At 42.1% G+C, this 18766-nt stretch overlaps 1 protein-coding gene across 1 annotated transcript in view; it reads left to right on the top strand.

Annotated features, from left to right (window-relative positions):
• Positions 1–8747: 8747 nt before the first annotated feature.
• The window catches only part of LOC103802525 (chromosome unknown open reading frame, human C15orf27), a gene marked incomplete at its 3' end in the record, with an annotated part of 28682 nt that continues 18663 nt past the window's right edge, over positions 8748–18766 (top strand). The window contains exons 1-2 of the mRNA XM_009075008.1: positions 8748–8761; positions 10806–10994. Coding sequence (XP_009073256.1) covers positions 8748–8761; positions 10806–10994 — 203 coding nt within the window. The remainder of the gene's footprint in view (positions 8762–10805; positions 10995–18766) is intronic.

Genomic DNA, 18766 nt, shown 5'->3' with positions numbered 1-18766 from the left:
AGAATCTATAGAAAATAAAAATTAACAGCTTTAGGAAGAGTCTTAAGGTTGAGGTCTAAGGGCTGAAAGGCAACCTTAAAGTTACAGTAACCTAAGGGTATGTGCAGGAGCTCAGACTTGTATTTATTCTGTTAACCTCCAAGAAAGTGGATGAAATTTAACATGTAGTGAGTTTTAACCATTTTTGTGGCAGAAGGTGGTGGCCCTGGTGCTTTCAGTGTCCTGTCAGACAGATGGACAGCATCACCCCCTGAATTGAGGCCTATGTCCTCCTCAGGGATGTCTCAAAAGAGTTTTTCTCAAGTATTTGTGTTACTCTGTTGCTGTTGTTGAAAGCCTGAGTGAAACTCCAGCTCTGTCCAAATAAATTTTGCTGTTGGATTCAAATGGACTTGTTTGCTTACCTTAAAAACCATTAACAGACTTCAAAAATTAAGTGCAGCTCAAATCTTATCAGATTATTTTATCTATAAGGAACTAAATCCATTCATTCTAGTGTGTTAAAAAGTGTAACCATTCTTTCTTGACTATCCTAAGGATTGGCTGGACCAATCTTGCTTGGCTTGCAGACATAACATGTGCCTGCAGGTCTTTGATTGTGGCTTTTCACTGCAGCTCCAGAGAGTAAAACAAAGAGACCTGGAAGCAAAATCCAAGAACTTCTTTGAAACTAAATTGGTACTTGATTTGCTTCCAATAGTAATAATTTGACTTGATATGACTCAAATGGGTGAGTGTCATCCCCAAACATTTAGAATTCAGAAATGGAATTGTTGTTAGCCAAGCAAATATAAACTCGACTTTGTGTGGCTTTCAGGTTTAATATTTTAATATTTAATCCAAGGGAGATTTGAGTTTGGTTTGGGATTCTTTTAATTTTTCTTTTGAAAAGCAGAATTTGTGGCACAAAAAAATCTCAGGTTGTGGGGGGAGTGCATGTTAGGAAATGTGTTCAAACCATCTACTAACTATCTGCTGACTGAGCCCAGAACCGTTTAGCTTCCCAGACTGGAAAAAAGCAGATGTTTTCAGTCCAGTGGAGCTGTTGATGCCAGGCTCACTCCTATCAACATGTGCAGTGGCACATTGCAAAAGCCAACTAATCCTGAGCTTCCCAACTGTGAGGCCAGAAGCAGTATCCACAGGGCATCCTGCTGGAGCCATTTATCCAGGCCCATGGTCCCTGTTTGCATCCTGGTGCTGTGCTGGAAGGAGTGATCAGCTCCCTGGGAGCCGTGTCTGGCCGAGGGGGCTGCTCTGTGTGTCTAGGTGTGATCTCTCTCCCAAGTGCAGGTACCACCTGCAGCACTCACAGCCTTGAGCAGAGCAGGAGATGCTCAGACACACAGTGAGCGGTGTGAGCTCTCAGCCCTGTGCCTAATGCTGATGGGAAGCTAAGCCTCTGCTTTGAGGGTCTCCCTTCTTAAGCAGACCCAAACTCTGAAGGCTGAACAAACCTGTGAAGGGACATTTTAACTATGGGATTGCTCTTTTGTTCTCTGAGAGCCTTGTGGGGTGGGAGCTTTTTGTTCCACTTTCACCACATGTAGAAGCTATAGATAACTGTTGGGATCACCAATTAATTACAGCTAAATGAGGATGGTTTGTAAAGTGGTTAGGGAAATGGCACACTCCAGAGAAAGAGATCAGGTGGGTAATGTGACTGAATGAATGCCTGTTCTTTACTGAGGAGCTAAGAGCAAACTTGCTGTTTGGATGCTGATTTTTGAGACACTGTATTGCTCTGCTGTAGTGTAAATTTGGCCAGCAGAAGGCCCTCAGTGCATAGAGTACCTTTTCTTTGCCCCATGGCATCTGGATTGCTGCAGTACCTGCCACACATGTGGCTTTTCTGGGACATACTGGGAGTGTATCAGAGCAGCTGGATCCCAGCAGTGCCAGTGTGCACTGTGCAGCAGGAACTGGAGCAAGAGCCCAAAGGAGCTGTTGGGGCAGCTCTGGTCTGTGTTGAAAGCATATTCATGCTGGATGTTGGCATGTCACAGAGTTTGGATTGGTCTAGTTCTCTTCTAAAGGCTTTTTTCCATCTGCTGTTGTTTGTTCTGTAATCTAGATTTTCAGTACTGAAACATTTGGGATTCGACCTGTGATCATGTTGCATTTGTGGAGAGATTATTATAATTGTGCACAAGATCATTTTTCTCTTTTTTTCTTTGGTCCATCTAAACTTCCCTCTAGAAAGTATGAGCTACACTGAGGAATAATGAGAGTCTTCAGTGACATGATTACATGCTCTTTTTCCCTCGCACAGCATTCTGCTTAATTTCAGCACACAGGGTGATCCCACAAGGGATAGAATTATGGCTGCATGAGCAAGTTCAAATCTACCCTTTCCTATTTTTGAATCAAATCTAAATACCTTTCCTGTGAGAGGGTTTTTTCCTTCTTTTAAATGTGATGTATTAAAAAACTTCACTGTCAATCCCTCCATAAAAAAAAAGATGCAAAAATTTTCCCTTTTTCCTTGAAGTAAAAAATTTCCGTCTCCTGTACCTCTTTGCTTTTGAACACTGCATGGGAATGTTCAAGATATGAATGGAACTGGGAATCTGCAGTTTGAAAATAATGTTTATTAAATGTACTTGATTTGTTGAGGAAGTTAATTTGCTGTTTGTTTTCTTTGCATTCATAATGTTTTGACAGATATAATTCTTCTGGTTTTAAGACAAACATGGGAGATATTCCTTATCCACCTACACAGAGCCTTATAAACAAATCCTTTATCAATCTCTGGTCTTAAATGAGGCATTGAGGAGGGGCAGTTTAATCAAAAGATTATTTTTTTAAATATCATGACCTGTGATTTTTCCCATTGGGGAAAAAAAAGAAAAACCAGTTTTGTTCAACCTGAAGCAAAGCAAGGAAGTGCTGGGGCTATTCCTGCAGATTTGCCAGGGTTTCCCCTTCAGAAGTGCAAGTTGCAGCATTCTTGAAGGAAACAGTTTTTTGCATAAATAAGCAATAAAATAACCAATAAAACCTTCTGAATGCTCAGAGATTAAAGCAAAACCAGTTGTTCTGATCCTGGGGAGCCTAATTTCAGTTCTTGGAGAAATGTGACTTGCAGTAGTAGAGATGAGTGTTCATCTGATCCTCAGGATTGTATGAATTGCCCATTTGGAACCTGAATACTCATCGTTTATATTTGAGCTGTAGATCCTATAAGGCTTTTAATTTATAGACTGACATAAGAACATGTTTGCAGAAAGGAAGGAGAATTCCATTTCCTGATGTGGACTAGTTTCAGAATCAAAAGCTCCAGTGTGACACAGAAGCAGAAAAAGCCCACACAGATTCCCTTTTCCTTTCTGCCCCTTCCCTGATCTCCAGTGTTTTCAGGTTGGGCAGGTGTGAGTGACCAGGGCTCAGCACATGAGCTTTGTTTGGGTATTCTGGAGAAGAGAAGACTGTGGAGACCTCAGAGCAACTTTTCAATACCTGAAGAGCCTACAAGGAGCCAGAGAGGGACTCTGTGTTAGGAACTGCAGTGACAGGACAAGGGGGAATGAATTAAAACTAAAGGAGGGGAAGTTTAGGTTAGATATTAGAAAAAGGTTTTTCCTGTGAGGGTGGTGAGACTCTGGCACAGGTTGCCCAGGGAGGCTGTGGCTGCCCCAAACTTGGGGGTGTTCAAGGCCAGGCTGCATGAGCCTTCAGCAACCTGATCTAGTGAGGAGGTGTCCCAGCCCAGGGCAGGGGGTTGGGACTAGATGATCTGTGAGGTCCATTCCAACCCTTAAATTCTGTGATTCCTGATCTCAAGTCTTTCTCCCGTGCCGTTAGCTCTGTGGCTGTGCACAGTGCCCTGCCCTGCCCGCTCAGTTTTGCTGCTGTAACTGGGTTTGAAGCTGTACTATGACCTGCACCAGGGAAGCCATCCTGCTGCTCTAAACACAAAATGCAGAAAAAGGAAGGTAATGTTGTTGTTGTTGAGTGAAAGCCAAATCAGATTCCTGGCCCAGCTCACAGTACCAATCTGTGTGCAGGCACATGGCTGTGGTGTAGGCAGAGCTGGACAAGAACACCCCAACCCCACATTTCAGCTAACAGCAGTGTCTCCCCCAGCATGGCCTGTGCCACTTCCCTTGGATGCACACCATGAACCTGCCCTTGTGTCTTAAGCTGCTATTGGGGAACTGTGTGGAAGAATCTTTAGTTAGAACGTGTCGGAATTTGGTTTTGTAGCTACTTTGTGAGCTCACAAACTCGTGTGTTCCAGTGAGCATCTGAATTTTGTACAGGAGCTTCCAGCTTCAGGATAATACGCCTCGGAATGTGAGCAAATACAGCAAACAGCTCTGAATCATGCTGCCTTGACTTCAGCTCAGCTGAACAGGGTACAAGTTAGTAGGGGCTTTGGTGCAAAAGGCTTAAATTAAACCATCTTCCTACTCCCCACCCCCAACTGGGCCCACTACATTGTGACACATATTTTGTAAGACTGTACTTAAATCAGTGCTAAGAGCCATGGTTATCATCCACAAGTGGAGTATAGAATTATTTTTTTTTAAGCTCGCTCTTGGAGGTTTTGGGTTGGTTTTGGCTTCTTTCTTTTAGCTTAGCATGTACATACACACATGTGCTGTGTTTTGGCATATGTTTTCCAAACTCTGTTCTCTGCTTTGTGTTGTTTCAAACTTTATCTCCTGTTAGCAAGCTCCAGCCGAGGTGTGGTGACTGACAGTAGAAGGTTGATCTAAACATTAAAAAATTAACTGGGGCAGGATGTGTGCTGGGCAAGGACAGCAGTGTGAACCTTTGCTCAGCTGCATCGTGTGGTCCTGAGCACAGCCCAGGAGCTGTGAGCAGGTGTTTGCCAGTGCCCTTGCAGAGAAGGGGGTGAAAGAAATCACAGTTAAGCCAAGGGTACCTTGCAGAAGCCTTGAAGAACACGTGTAGTACCTGTGCAAAGAGCAGAGGAAAGCTGAAGGGCTTGGAAGGCAAGTACAGCAGTCTGAAGCACTTTGAAGGTTCTGCCTCAGAATGTGCTCAGTGAGTGGGGAACAGCTTCCTTCACCTGCTGCAGAGGGGTGAAGGGCTGAGTCAGCTTTGCTGAGATTGGAACTGTGATCCCTCAAGTTTTGAGCTGGGCTACTAGTCTACAAACTTGTCTACAGAAAATCAGAAGCAGAAATACACTTCCCATCAGATTGCACTGTCCTCCCATCAGATTGCATAAACTGTGTCTTGGTACATACAGGACACAGCAGTTGTTTAGTCCAGTGAATATTTCTGGGTTTTATACTACTTTGGAAGCTTGCTCTAGAAACTCATGGGACAAATCTTGCCTTTCTGTCATGTCTCCCTTTTAAACTAGTTCTGTTAAACTGTGGAAACTGCTCCTTAGCCATCTCACCTTGAAAACACGTCACAGAACAATCAGAATTGCTGAACTCTCACAAGATGGGCATTGACCATACTCACGTGTCAACTCAGGATGTTCAGTGTGGGCTCAGTTCCACAAAGGGAGGGAAAAAAGGCCAAAACCTGGGCTCAGTTCTACAAAGGGGGGAAAAAAGCCAAACCCCCAGACCTATTAACTAACTCCATCAGATGAGACTATGATAAAGCTTTTTTTGTCTGCTGAACTTTGAGTGTGTTAGGTGGGGAAAGGGCTGCCTGGAAAAATGTACAGCTAGGTGATGAATGGAATACCCAGAAGTTGTCCTGTGCCTATCTCTGTTGGTGGGAAGGAGAGCCACATCATTCCTCTTTGCCTACACTAGATCCTCTAGGAATGCAAGTGAGAGATAAGTGAAGAAGAATAAAATCTCCCTGCTGTTCCTTGTTGCCTTTAGACACCACTCAGTTGCACAGAAATTTCCTGTGGAAGTTGCAAGTGTTTTTGGTTGCTATAAAAGGTGGTTTTTTAGGGAAGTTAAAAACAGATAGATGAGTTGGAGTGGATGGAAAAAATATGTTTTTGCAAAACACCAGTATATGGTAGACATTTCTGTTGCTTGCATAAAGCCTAGAAAGAAGCATGAATCCCACAATCCATTTAGGATATAGAGATACACAACCTTTTACACCTGTTTTGTCCTCTTGCTGTACTTAGTAACTACCTGTCATATCAGTTCATTAAATCAGCTAATGCATTCATCATTTGCACGGGAAATTACTCACTTTTTGCCACTTTTTCTCTCAGGAAGGCTGCACTGAGTCCATGGGAGACTTGATTGCCTGTGTGTCCTTTCAGGTGTGTCTCCACATTACTCATCTCACCTTTGTGAGGACCTTATGTCATGGTAGTGATCCCTTCGGCCGTGGCGACTTGGGCTCTGCTCCCTGTGGATCCGAAGAGCTGCTGCTCCTTCAGTCCTGGTGGTGAGCAAACTCTGCCTGTAGAGCTGCCAACTCCAGTAGGAAGAAGCTGCTCTGGCTTACTGGTGTTGCCACTGGTCAGGGCTGGCTCAGAGACCCAGTTGAGTTGTAAAACAAAATTGTGTATCATTCAGAATGTATTTCCAGCTTTAGGGAAGAAAAGAGTCTCTGTTCTGCAGGGGCAAATATCTCATGTCCATGTTCTGGGTGAAAGAACTGCAGTGTTACTGGCCCCCCACTGTTATGACTTCCCTCCAAATCTTGAGGTTAATCTGAAAAAGAGAAGACTTTTTTTTCCAAATCTTGAGGTTAATCTGAAAAAGATAAGACTTTTTTTTAAAAATCTGGCTGTACATTTTTGTCCCTGTTTTGTTTTCCTTTGGGAGGGGGAGTGAGGGTATTAGCACTGTGCTGGCTCCTGAATAAATGGTGAGTTTTTCACTAGGTTCAGAAATTGCCATGTGTACATTTGGCTGCCTGTCCTCTGAGGCCAATTTCCATCAGTTTTATTCCCATTTCCTAAATCAGCAGTATCCCCATGTACCTTTTATTCTCCAGGCCTGCAAATGCAGCTCTAGTAGGATTCTCAGTTTCCTCAGTCTCACAGTACAGGTGCACAATACCTCGTGCCTGTACCATTTTCTCAGGCTGAGTGCTTAGAGCAATTGGTTTGGGGAAAATGTTTCATTCCAAATTGTTTGGGGGTTTTTTGTGCTGTAAAAATGGCAACCCAAACCAAGATGTTAAGGAGCTAACATGGCAAAAGAAGCCTGATGCTTATATTTGAGTTATGTTGTGCTGGTTGGTGTAACAATCTCTGTTGTAAAGCTCTGTGTGTGTGATTTAAACTTGCAGAATTTTAGGCAAATGTTTCAGGCTTTTCCTACCTTAGGGATATAACAAATAAAATAATTCAAGGACTACAGAGGCCAGGGAAGAGACTCCCATTGATCTTGAATGGATGTCGAATCAAGTTTCTGCTGTATTAGCAAAGCTTTGTCTGGAAAGAAATTGCTTCTTACTGTGTCTTTAGAAGTATCACAAGGTTATAGATAAATGGAGTGTGTGTGTCTTTCTGAAATATGTGTAGTCTTTTGTTTTAGAATTGTCCATGTTTCTTCACATGAATAATTAAATTGCTTTTGGCTGATTTATCTACCTAAGGAATGGTGATCACAGTGTAGACTCTTTTCTTCTTGCATACCCAGGCACATTGTCTGCAGAACGTGAGAATGCATTGGCTACATTTTACATTTTTCTGAGGTTACAAAACATGAAATAAAGCCTTGGAAATGGCTCTACAAAAGATGTAAGTTCAGTTTTATTATTTTTGTGTCAAATGATTGTTAAGGGTCTCACTGTAGCTACATTTATGTCTTCACTCTAAATCTTGACTTGCAAGCCTGTAAGTGACTCTGGTATAAAGTTTAGTATAAGAACCATTTCTCGTGATGATGAAATTTTTGGTGGTGTTGTCAATAACATTCTAAATTGCCAATGTTTATTTTTGTTTCATTAAACTAAGAGTTTGTTTTTATATTACTTTTAAAAGTATATAATAGCATATAATCTTCACAGTAGCTTTACAAATTCATCCATTAATTCTTTTCCTAAGGATTTTTGTTTGTTGTATGATATTCTCCAGTTAAATGTTTTTCCTGCTACCAAAACCTATGTGTCAGTAGGTTTCATTCTCACAGGTTTGTCCTCTTCCACTCTGGTTGCCATGCCCTGGCCCAAGTACAGCACCAGTAGAGATTTTGCCCCACTTGGTGCCTTTCCCAAAGGTGTTACTGATAACAGCCCATCTAGAATGTTTGACAGCATGAATTAATCCTTGGAAGAGACTTCCTAAAGCAGCAGAGGGAGTCAGGAACACAGGTGAAATCAGAGAGTGGAGAACAACCCCCAAACTTGGTTGACAAAGCTAATGCTCATCACTACAATGTATGTTAAACTGTAGAAAATCGTTTGGCTTCCAGCAGAACTTATGATCCTGAAGCCATGAGCTTTCTTTGAGAATTCACTTCCCCCTCTGCTCTTGATTGTCTTTCTCAACAGTCTAGTGATGTAAACACAGACCTGTGTTCCTGTGGAAGTGTGTGTATGTCTGTGTGTATAAGTGAATGCACCGTAACTTTACAGCTTCCATAATATGGAGGAATTCACCTGGAATAAAAACACTTTGAGAAAGAATCATGGGAGGAAATAAAATTATTAGACAAACTTGCAACATGACAACAAATGTCAGTGTAACCCTTTGGATTTCTTTCAGCTGTGTTTTAGATAACTCTGTTTTGCTTATCACAGAGACCTAATTTCTCAAGGCTAGACCTTGTATGCAGAGCAGCTGGAATCAGTTCAATATTGGAACCACTGCTGATTCGGTTGCATCCTCCAACATGACCAATCCTCAGTAAGTACCACGTGAGGATAGTTATAACTTCCTTTCAGTGGAAGGGAGCAGGTTATTGCTGGAAGCAAAAGTTGTGAGTAGTAGGGTTTGGTAGTTGTGTGAAGAGTGTGAATTAGCAGAAGAACCATGAATGCTGTAAGCATGTCTGATGTGTTGCTAACAACCAGAGCCTGAAAACTAGTATGTCCTGTTATTTTCACATCTTCTTTCCTGCCACCAAACCTGTCCAAAGCTGTCTGCCAACATTAGTCTGTTCTCCTTTTCAATCAAACCAGACCATGTCTGTCATTTAGTCTGTCTAAGAATACAGAAGCTAAATACTGTTGGGAGAGGGAAGGCTGCACCAACCCATTTTCTTTTTCCTTCATAATGCTGGAAATTGGATCATTGTATGCTCTTTCATGCAAACCTGAACTGACTTGGACTTAGAAAGGTAAATGTGCACAGGATGGTAGTCAAGGTGAAAATGAAAGAAATTTCTTGCTAAAATTAGCTCCTACCTCCGGGCTTCTGATTTCAGATTGTTTACAGAGGAATACAGTTCTGTTGGAAATCAAAGAATCTCATTACCTTCCATTATTAGTTACATAAAGACTAAAATCAAAGAAGCCTTTAGGTTGTTCAAATAGCACTTCCTTTTACCTCTACTTTCTGCCATGGTATGACACAGCTGCAGCCTTTCCCTGCCAAATACTTGAGGTATAGCAGCATTTTCTGGTTTTCAAAATTACTTACTTGTGTAACACTGGCAGCAGTTTGCTCCTCTTAACTTGGCAATAATGTCTTCCATCTGAAAGGGTTAGGCTAATAGTGAGGCTCTGACCAAGAGAAACTTCCACCCACATCCTTAGATGATACCTGTATACAAGATGTATCAGTTAAGTACTCTTGTAAACTGTTCATTTTTTAGAGGGGAATAAAAAAGAACTGCTGCTTAAACAGTTTGAAGATTTTAATAAGCTTCTTTGAAACAAAATGACCAATGCAATTTTTGCAGTCAAATGGCAGAGGGAAGTTGGGTGCCAAGAACTTGTTAACCACATCCCTATGGAAAAAAGGTATCTTCACACCTGCTGTTGAAAACCTCTGACAGCAGCCTGAGATTTCTTCAGAAGTTAACAGGCTCTCCTGGAGGAAAGCTGGGGAAGGTTGTGCTTGCACCTGCTGTGAATCAAACAGAGCAAGCAGCTTTCCCTGGATACTGCAAAGGGTCAGCCCTTGACACACAAGCTTTGTCCTGCAGTGCAGTCATCCTTCCCATGCACTAGACACTGTGCCAGCTGACAGAGTTTCTAGCTAAGTAGTATCTTGTTATAAATGTGGAAGACACATACATACATTGTCAGACTGTTTTTACCTGCACGGAGTTTCCATTAGTGTTAGTGGGCTGGTGTAAGAATACATGACCAGATTTAGAAGCTGTGCATAAGGAGAGTTAAGATAATCTTTATGGAGGAGTTCATAATTCTTCTGAATCTTTGTTCTCCTTTCAGAACTATTTTGAAATGACTTGTAACAGAATGATCCTTTCTAGTTAGATGAAACAAAACTGCCATCCATCAAAGCCCTTTGAATCAATATTCAAATCTGCAGTGGGAGAAGGGTCAAACTGCATCCATTAATTAACAGCTGATTTGTGTATCCTGATTAATAAGCTCAGCTATTCGTTGCTCGCTGGCCTCACTCCCCAAGCAGTGAGTTGTTAGTTGGCATAGTTACATGCCTTCCTTCTGGTTTGCATAAATATTTTGGGTTTGGCTTCATGCATTTTTTGTGTATTTGTTTATATTTAGTGCTTTTGAAGCAGATTCAGCAGAGTGAAATGCTGTTCTCCTTGTGAGGTTTCTGTTGATCACAGTGAGATTAGGAAAAAGAAATTTGGAGAGATTTGGTCTGTCTCCTCAGTGGAGGCACCTCCCTTAGCAACCTTGCAGAGGCCTGTTATGTTGGTGGCTCTTCAGGTTTCTGTGAAGTTCTTGTCTCTAACTTTTCCTTGCTTGCTTGTTTATATTTATGTGTCTATGTGTGCTTATTACATTTCCAGGCCTACAATTGAAGGTGGTGTTTCAGAAGTTGAGATAATTTCACAACAAGTGGAAGAAGAGACCAAAAGCATTGCTCCTGTACAGCTTGTTAACTTTGCTTACCGTGATCTACCTTTGGCTGCACTTGATCTGTCCGTGGCTGGGTCCCAGCTTTTGTCAAATTTGGATGAGGAGTACCAAAGAGAAGGGTAAGTACAAAGAACAGAATTTTGGTTTATAGTTTTAGGTTATAGGAATTTCATGGCTTGTAAAATAGGAAACCTTAAGCTGGAGAAGTGCAGCCAGTTGTCCTCAAACTCTTTTTAAAACCATTGTCAGAGGATGGAAGTGACCTTTAGTAATATAACTAATCTGGGCTGATTTGGGGCTCTTTATAATTTGAAGTGATCTATAGCTGCTGTTTGACCACGGTCTGGAAGCTTCATCTCAGGAAAAACTAGATGAAGCATCTAACCCATCAGAAAGGCAGAATGGCCTGGTGAGAGCTCTTGGAGAAAGGTGTTTCAGGATGGCACTTGGCTGCTCTGATTCTTGTGCATACCTCTCCAGCTCCTAACTGAGAGATAATGGCTTAGTACTGCTCATTCCTGGATAGACAGTGTACTTTTCACACAGTAATTTTGTAGTTTGCTTAAGTGAGAACATTGTCTTGGATAATGTGTGTAGCATATACATACTGCTCCTGTTTTCATAGCACAATGCTTCCAGTTTTACTGGAATAAAGATCTTAATCAGTTCCTAATATTTGTCCAAACATAACCTGGTGTCAAATTATGTAGCTTGTTGTCCTGCAGGACTTTAGAAGTCATCCTTATGCCTGGTTCAGGCTTGAAGTGGCTGTAGGTGGACTGCTGTACTAAATTCTTTATGAAAGATTTGGGTCAACTGGAGAGAATCCAGAGGAAGGCAGTGAGAATGATTAGAGGCTCCGAAATCCTGCCGTGGAGTACTGATTGAAATAACTGTGTTTCACATGAAGAAGAGACTTTGAGGTGAGCTTATAAGAGACTTCAGTGAGGAAGGGAGCAGCCTGTTATTGATCTCCATGATGTTTAGGACAAGAAGTAAAAGCTTGAATTGCAGCAGAGAATAGTGAGGGCAGCGAAGTGCTGGGTAGACTGGTGGTGTGTGTGGGAGGGAGTAGAGGCACAATTGCTGGATGTCTTCAGGAAGATGCATTTGTCAAAACTGGTAACCCTATAGTATAACATCCCTTGGGACAGACACAAGGTGAGCACTCGTGCCTAGCCCCCCTGGTTGTGTGTGTGCTGTTTGACTGTGTCACTCTGAACGTGCATCTACTGCAGTGTCAATAAGATCCATAGAAAAGCACTTCCCAGTAAGCATATAGAGCAGTCTCTGATGAAGACATTAAAAGGCTTTATATAAGCCTGCATTTATTAACAGCTCAATGCATTTTAACCTGTGCTCTGTAATCAGCAGAGACCTGCTTGATCTCAGCCCAGCAGGTGTTCTGTGTGGCAGTCAGGAAGCAGTATGTGGGGAAGGCTCTTGCCTTTAATTTCTTCCCAAATTGGACTTTATGAGACATCTCCAGAAAGTTGTTACTCCAAACAAGGGGAAATACATTTCGAGTAGGTTATATAAGTGTGGTACAACTGTAACATAAGATACCCTGCACAGCAAAAGAGGCACTTGAAAATTAATTTGAGTATGCAGGTGTAACCCTCAGGCTATTTTGGTGCTGAGTCAATACCAGTTTAGTTCAAATATGCATTTTTATAGATTTTTATGATCTGAAACTCAATTCTTCACTGTGCCAAAGTGCACAGATCTCTCATTGTATCCGTTTGAGCAGCTTTGCAGCCTTAAGCATGGAAATAGGCTTGTCATTCTATTCCTCAGCAGAGAACTCTTCCTTCACACAGACTTCTTTTGTGCCTTTGTCAGCCTGAGTGGAAATAAGCAGGTGCCATCCAGCCCTCACAGCTGTAGAGTGCATTCTCTGAAGAAGACTCAGAGCTTTGGTTTGCAACTCTCAGTGCACTTTGGCTGAGTATGTTCAGCTGAGTCCCAGGACTGCATCTGCCTTGTGGGAATGGCAGCTTCTTCCTGTCAGAAGCACTGATGCCCTGTGAAATTTAGGAGCAGAGCTGAGCTCCAGCAGCTCAGCAGCAGAAGTAAAATACTGTCCCCGTGCCACCTCCTGGCTTGATTGGGAATATGTCTGGTTTTATGAATGTGGTGTAATTTCTTTCCCATGGCCTTGTTAGGTGTGACAGGCTTCAGGCTGAGTGAGGAGGAGATGGGGTGGGTCAGACTGGTTTGATACAGGAACTGGCAGCCATATCTCCCTCATGTACAAATTGTTATGTTGTAGGCAAGTTGTAGTTGTTCTAACTGCAAGGCTGTGCAGCAGGAGACTCTGGCACATCCCTGTGCTTAGACAAGGCTGGGTGGTTGCTACAAGCTGCATCTGTCCACAGTTACTAGTTCATGGTGTTGAGTTGTCACACTTCATCACCAGTAAGTCTCCATCCCTGTGCAGGGAGCAGCAAGAGAGATGTCACACTAGAGATGAATGAGAGGGTAGGAAAGGAGTCTTGTGATTTAATGGTTTAGCTGTGCACACCCCAAGGCTTTCCTCTAACTTTCCTTCTTTAAGACGAGGTGGTGTTCAGGAGCCAAGCACAAATTTCACCTGGTTGCCAAATGGGGAAGCTTTTTGTTTCATCTGAGAGAGTGTTTCTCTTAAACCTGATATTAATAGGCCACGAGGAGCAGGTGGGTCATAACTCAGCCCTGCGTGCCTGGAAACTCTCTGATGGCATCAGACCAGCTACCCCTCCCACAAAAATTGAAGAAAAGGAAAAGTAAAAAGAAAGAAAATTATGCTCTGTCTTATGTTAGACAGACCATATGTAAGCTCACATTCCCTTAGCTTTAATACCAGAGTAAAAATCTGACTTTGTGCAGTTTGATGGGTCTTTGCTCTTTCATATCAAACTCTCAGGGCAGTCAGTTCCTGCCTGTCAGTGTTGCTGGAGGAATTTTGTGGACAGTTTGAGCTGTTTTTGTCAGAAATGTAGATGACAATGCTGATCCCTGTGCTAAGCAACAAAGGAAGGGCTGCAGATTAGATGGTGCATTAAGCCTGTCCCTGAAGTACACCTGTAAGTGGTGAAAGGGTAATCAAGCAAGAAGAACCTTTCTGCTCTCCCAGAAACCCTCAAACCAAACACAGAATGTGTTGTCTTCTGATGTGGGTTGAGCAAAAATTCTTCTCCCTCTGTAGACTTCTGACCTAGGGAAAGTGCAGAGATTTACATGGTGGAAGTTGGTTAAGTTGGGCAGAATCTGCATTGCAAATTCTCCCACTCATTACAAATCATGTGGGTGCACTGGCATGGCCACTGCCTTTGCACTGGCTAGGAGCAAGGTGCATGTGGCTTCCCCATGTGGGAGGGGAGGAATTCCTGCATTCCTTGCTTCCTAGCTGCAGTTAGGCTGGTGTGCCTGGTGTTCATGGAGCTCTGGGTCTTACTCTTCAGAAGAAGGAAGTTCTCTGATAAATGTCAGCAATATGTGACTAAAACATGTTGAGTTTGAAGTGACTACAGCAGGCTCTGTATATAAAGCTGATCTCTGCCACCATGTGTAGCAGTGGGAAGAAATTGTAGCTTGGCTCTCAGAACCAATATGAGTGTGGTGTTCATTGCCTATTGGTCCTGCTGATCTGCCTTGCAATTTCCTGGTCAGAGTCACCCTGAGCTCTCACTGCTGTGCACTGTACTCCACACACAGACATTGCAGAAATGGTTGAGACATATGCTGGAGACATCTAGGTGAGAATTAAACTCATCCCAAAAATGTGCCTTGGATGCCAGAGACAACACATGGTGTACATCTCTAAAATACCTGTAATAGATGAGGTGATGCTTGTGTACATGAAGCACAACTTGCAGTAGCAGAGTTGCTGATTTGCTTTGTGCTGTGACTTTACCAGAGAGGCTCTGTCTGCACTGAACTCAGTTTGCATGACAAGAGTGTGCAAACGTTTCTTTAAGGAGGCTAATCATCCAGAAAGCCAAGAAGATTTAAAAATGCTAACATCAGCTTTAAGTGCCACTTTTAACTTCTTTTTTTTCCCAATCAAGTATTCTGTTTTCCAAAAAATATTTTCTCTCTTCTATTTTTTGCATCAAGGACCAATAAAAGTGGTCGGGGAATAGCTGGAAAATTGGCAGCATGCAGAAAGTGGTTCATGTGCACTAAAGACAAACAGGGATAGGAGAAAGCTCTTCTTCCTGTAGTTCCAGGTAGGAGTTATCCACATAAATGATAACAGAATTGACAGATAGTTGCCTAACAGGATGTACTTTTTTGTGTGTTGATGTTGATACATTGTGAATAATGAGGTCCAAGCTCAGAAAAAGTACAAAGGTTTTGGAGGGCAGAACTATTTCATGTGGTGAGCAAGCTCCTTGTATTTGAGAAAGTGACTTGTACTTTGTTTTTAGCTGCCAGTCATAGCCTGAATCCAGAAAGAAGGTGCAAAATCCTAATATCAAAATACAGTGAATGAGACTGTAGTGCTGATTTGTTCTTTGTGCAGTACTATATCACTGCTATTCTCAGTGCTGTGGTCCAAAACTGAGACCTGCACTGCAGCAGAAAATGAGCATTCAGCACCACAGAACCTGTGAGGTGCTCAGCTCTTCACTACAGAGCAGAGGAGATTTGTGGCTATGTTACAGGGGTGTTCGGTGGTTTAGAAATTGCTCTTTCTGTGCAGAGCCTTTTCAGTGTTTGTCTTTTGTAACTGTTGTTTTCCAGAGTAGCTCATTACTGTGTTTATCCTACTACCTAAACCCTTTGAGTGTGTCCCTCCGATGTCTTTTATCAGCTGGGAGAGGGAGCACTACTGTAAGTAAGACAAAGAATTAATTTTCTAGCTCAGTGACTTTTTTTGGTTTGTAGGTCTTTCTGTATTTTTCCAATAGAACTCACTTTTTCCCAGGTACTTTTTCTGGCTTGAAATGTAGCAGTTGTAGCCCACAGACCACTGTTTGCAAAGCTCTTTATTGGAGACTGAAAATGACATGGGTCTAATTTGTCTGGCTTAACACTGGAATTCATTCTCTCAGTTGGAGAAGATGTGGCTTGGTGCAAAAATTGGAATATGGATCAGCAATAGGACAATGGGGAGATGTGGAAAAGAGGAATATTTATCTGGAAGGCAAGTCTGTAAAAAAATCACCTAAATGCTGAGCAGCAGTCTAAAGGCAAATCAGAGTTTAGGATTGATAGGAAAAGGAGCAGAGAATTTTAAAAGAGTCCCTTGTTGTGCCTCTGTATATATCCAAGCTTTGCCCATGTCGTGAACGTGAGTGTAGTTCTGGTCCCTGTCAGAGAGGATATGGCAGATATAAAAGAGCTGGAAAAGAATCAAAGGGAAACAGTGATCAAAGATGTGATACAGCTTCCATTGGAGATTGCTAAGTAAACTAGGACTCTTCAGTTTGGAAGAGAGAAGGCTGACATGAGGATTGATGGATATTACAAAATCTGTGACACAGAGAGGTTAAAATAAGGTTTGACACCCACACACACCCTCCCAATACAGGCTCTAGGGTACAGTAATAGGTTAAGGCCCAGTTCCAAGGAAACAAAAAGAGGTTGCTCCTTGCACAGGGGGCACTGGATGCCTGGAACTACTTTCTGAAGGATGTGTGGCTGCTAATAGCTTATCCCCCTAAGGGGAGATTGGATAAATTTGTGGAAGAGAAATCTATTGGAGGTTACTAAATACAATTTGAGCAACCACATCTGTCTCAGGAAGTCACCAAACCAAAAATAGATGCTATGAGAATGTTAAGGGCAATTATTTATATGTTTGCTCTGTTCTTAGTCATCTTGAGGTGTCTGCCCATTGGAGACAGGGTGCCAAGCCTGTGTTCTGACTTAGTGTGGCTGTTCTTGTGTCTCTTAAAGGGGGTTTGTGAGCCTGCTCTTAATACTTCACTAAAGGTCTTAGCATAAAAAGGAAAAGCCTAATAATCAATTTTCTAGTGAGAGGAGTAATAGGCCAGGTAGTCACAGGATGTCTGAGCAAATGGTGTGATACACACCTATAAAGAAGACACAAATGGTCCTAGAAAGCATGAAGTGCTTCAGCTAGAGCTGGGAAGCATTCATGTAGTTAATTAAACCCTTTCCAGAATATTATATAGCACTCCAAGTGTCTGTATTCACATGCAGAAGAGGCTACTAGGGTAGTTACAGAAACTGAGTGTCTGTTCTACAGCAAGTGTGGGCTTTAATTAAATTACATGAGTGGTTGCCATTCCTGTGTGTAAATGCATCACACACAAAATGCCAGCAAGGGAGGAGAACTAATCAAGCTAAAGAATAATATTGGCACAAGAGTGAGTATGTACAAACTGGCCATGGGGGAGGTTAGGCAGGAAACTGAGAGAATCTTTCTTGCTGTTTGAGCAGCAGTTCTGCAGTGTTCCAAGGGATGCCTTGGGGTTTGAAATAGTAAAGGTTTTAGGGAGAAAAAAGCTGAGGGTGCTCTCAGTAGTTAAACTTCTGCTTGTAGAAGTCCAGAAAAGGGGTGCAGAGCTCTGTCTGTTCCTTGGATTTAGTTGCTCAAGGCCTCCAGCTGCTACCTGCTGTGAGGCTCTGCTGTCTCTGTTGTCTCAGCCAGATTTTGTATTGTTATTTAGCCTTTCTGTGTTCCTGTCACTTCCTGAGCTTGGCCTTTCTGCTCCTTCAGCTAGTGATTTGGATCTCATCCATCCTTCTGTTTTCTGATCATAGCCATCTTGTGAGAGGCAAACACTTGCTGTTTAGCCAAAAGAAAATAAGAAGACAGGGTAAGGTATAATGCAGATTTTGAGGTATTTGTTTACAAGACCAGAAAATAGAAACAGTGACAGCTGTTAACAGCTTGAACAATTTGTTTGTAGTGGTTTCCTACCAAATAAATATGCTCAACCTTTCCCAGTTTTGCCTTATGTTCTTTCTTTCCAAGCTGTTTATTAATAAAACTAGCAGTGATGATGACAGATTGGTTCTGCACAAAGCCATGTGTGAAAGTATCTTTAAAAAGAATTACCCCTGGTAAAATTCCACTAAATATGTTTTAATGCCTCAGAACAAAACTTTACAACACTGTGTCACTATCAGCCAAGAAGTTCCCTTGCTAGTACATTTATTTATTTCATCCAGGCATTGCAAGAAAAATAAATAATATTCCTCTTGTAGAGATGAAGTAACTGAGATCCCTGATGAGCCTGTTTGAAGTCACAGGGGAAAGTTTTCCTGAGTCACACTTGTGGATACAAACACAGTCAGGACACCAACAGAATGTGTACTTGTCTGAACAAAATAGGGGACAATTTTACTAGTTTTTGGTTGGCCTGAGGAAAAAAGGTGTTTTACTTGCCCATGGTTAGTACCTAATCTCTTCTGAAAGTTACGAGCTGTGTAAATTTTAATATTATTGTGAAAAGTCTGTGTAGCTAAGTTGCTAATCTGAGCTGTAAGAGTAGCTTAAAGGTGTGAACATGCAGGTGAACTGCACTTGACCTCTTAAACTATTCCTTTTCCAGCTGTAAACTGATAGTTTTATTCAGAAGCTTTTTAGAATCAGTGTTATTAATCCTGAGTATTAAAACTGCACCGACAGAACAACTCTATGTTCCTTAGGATTCTAGAAGTAATTAATAGCTTGATTAACAACTCTCATGGCTGTATGTAATGTGTGCTGAGTAGCACAACTGATTTATTCTTGCTGGTACATTTGGTACGTTTGAAAGTCTTGACTACACAAAGCTTTAAAAGGCATGTCCTCAGGCCCTCTGCTGCTCACTCTGAGAACAGGAAAGCTGCCCTGCAAGATTAAAGTGCTGCCATAACGGGAAAAGGGAAGAGAAACGTAGGCAGAGACTAGAACTGAAGCCTGTTCCATTTAAACAGAGCCATCCCCTCA

This window comes from Acanthisitta chloris, unplaced genomic scaffold (genome assembly GCF_000695815.1).
Source record: "Acanthisitta chloris isolate BGI_N310 unplaced genomic scaffold, ASM69581v1 scaffold26305, whole genome shotgun sequence".
NCBI lineage: Eukaryota > Metazoa > Chordata > Aves > Passeriformes > Acanthisittidae > Acanthisitta > Acanthisitta chloris.
Note: the sequence above shows the minus strand (reverse complement) of the source record. Positions and strands in the feature narration are given on the sequence as shown.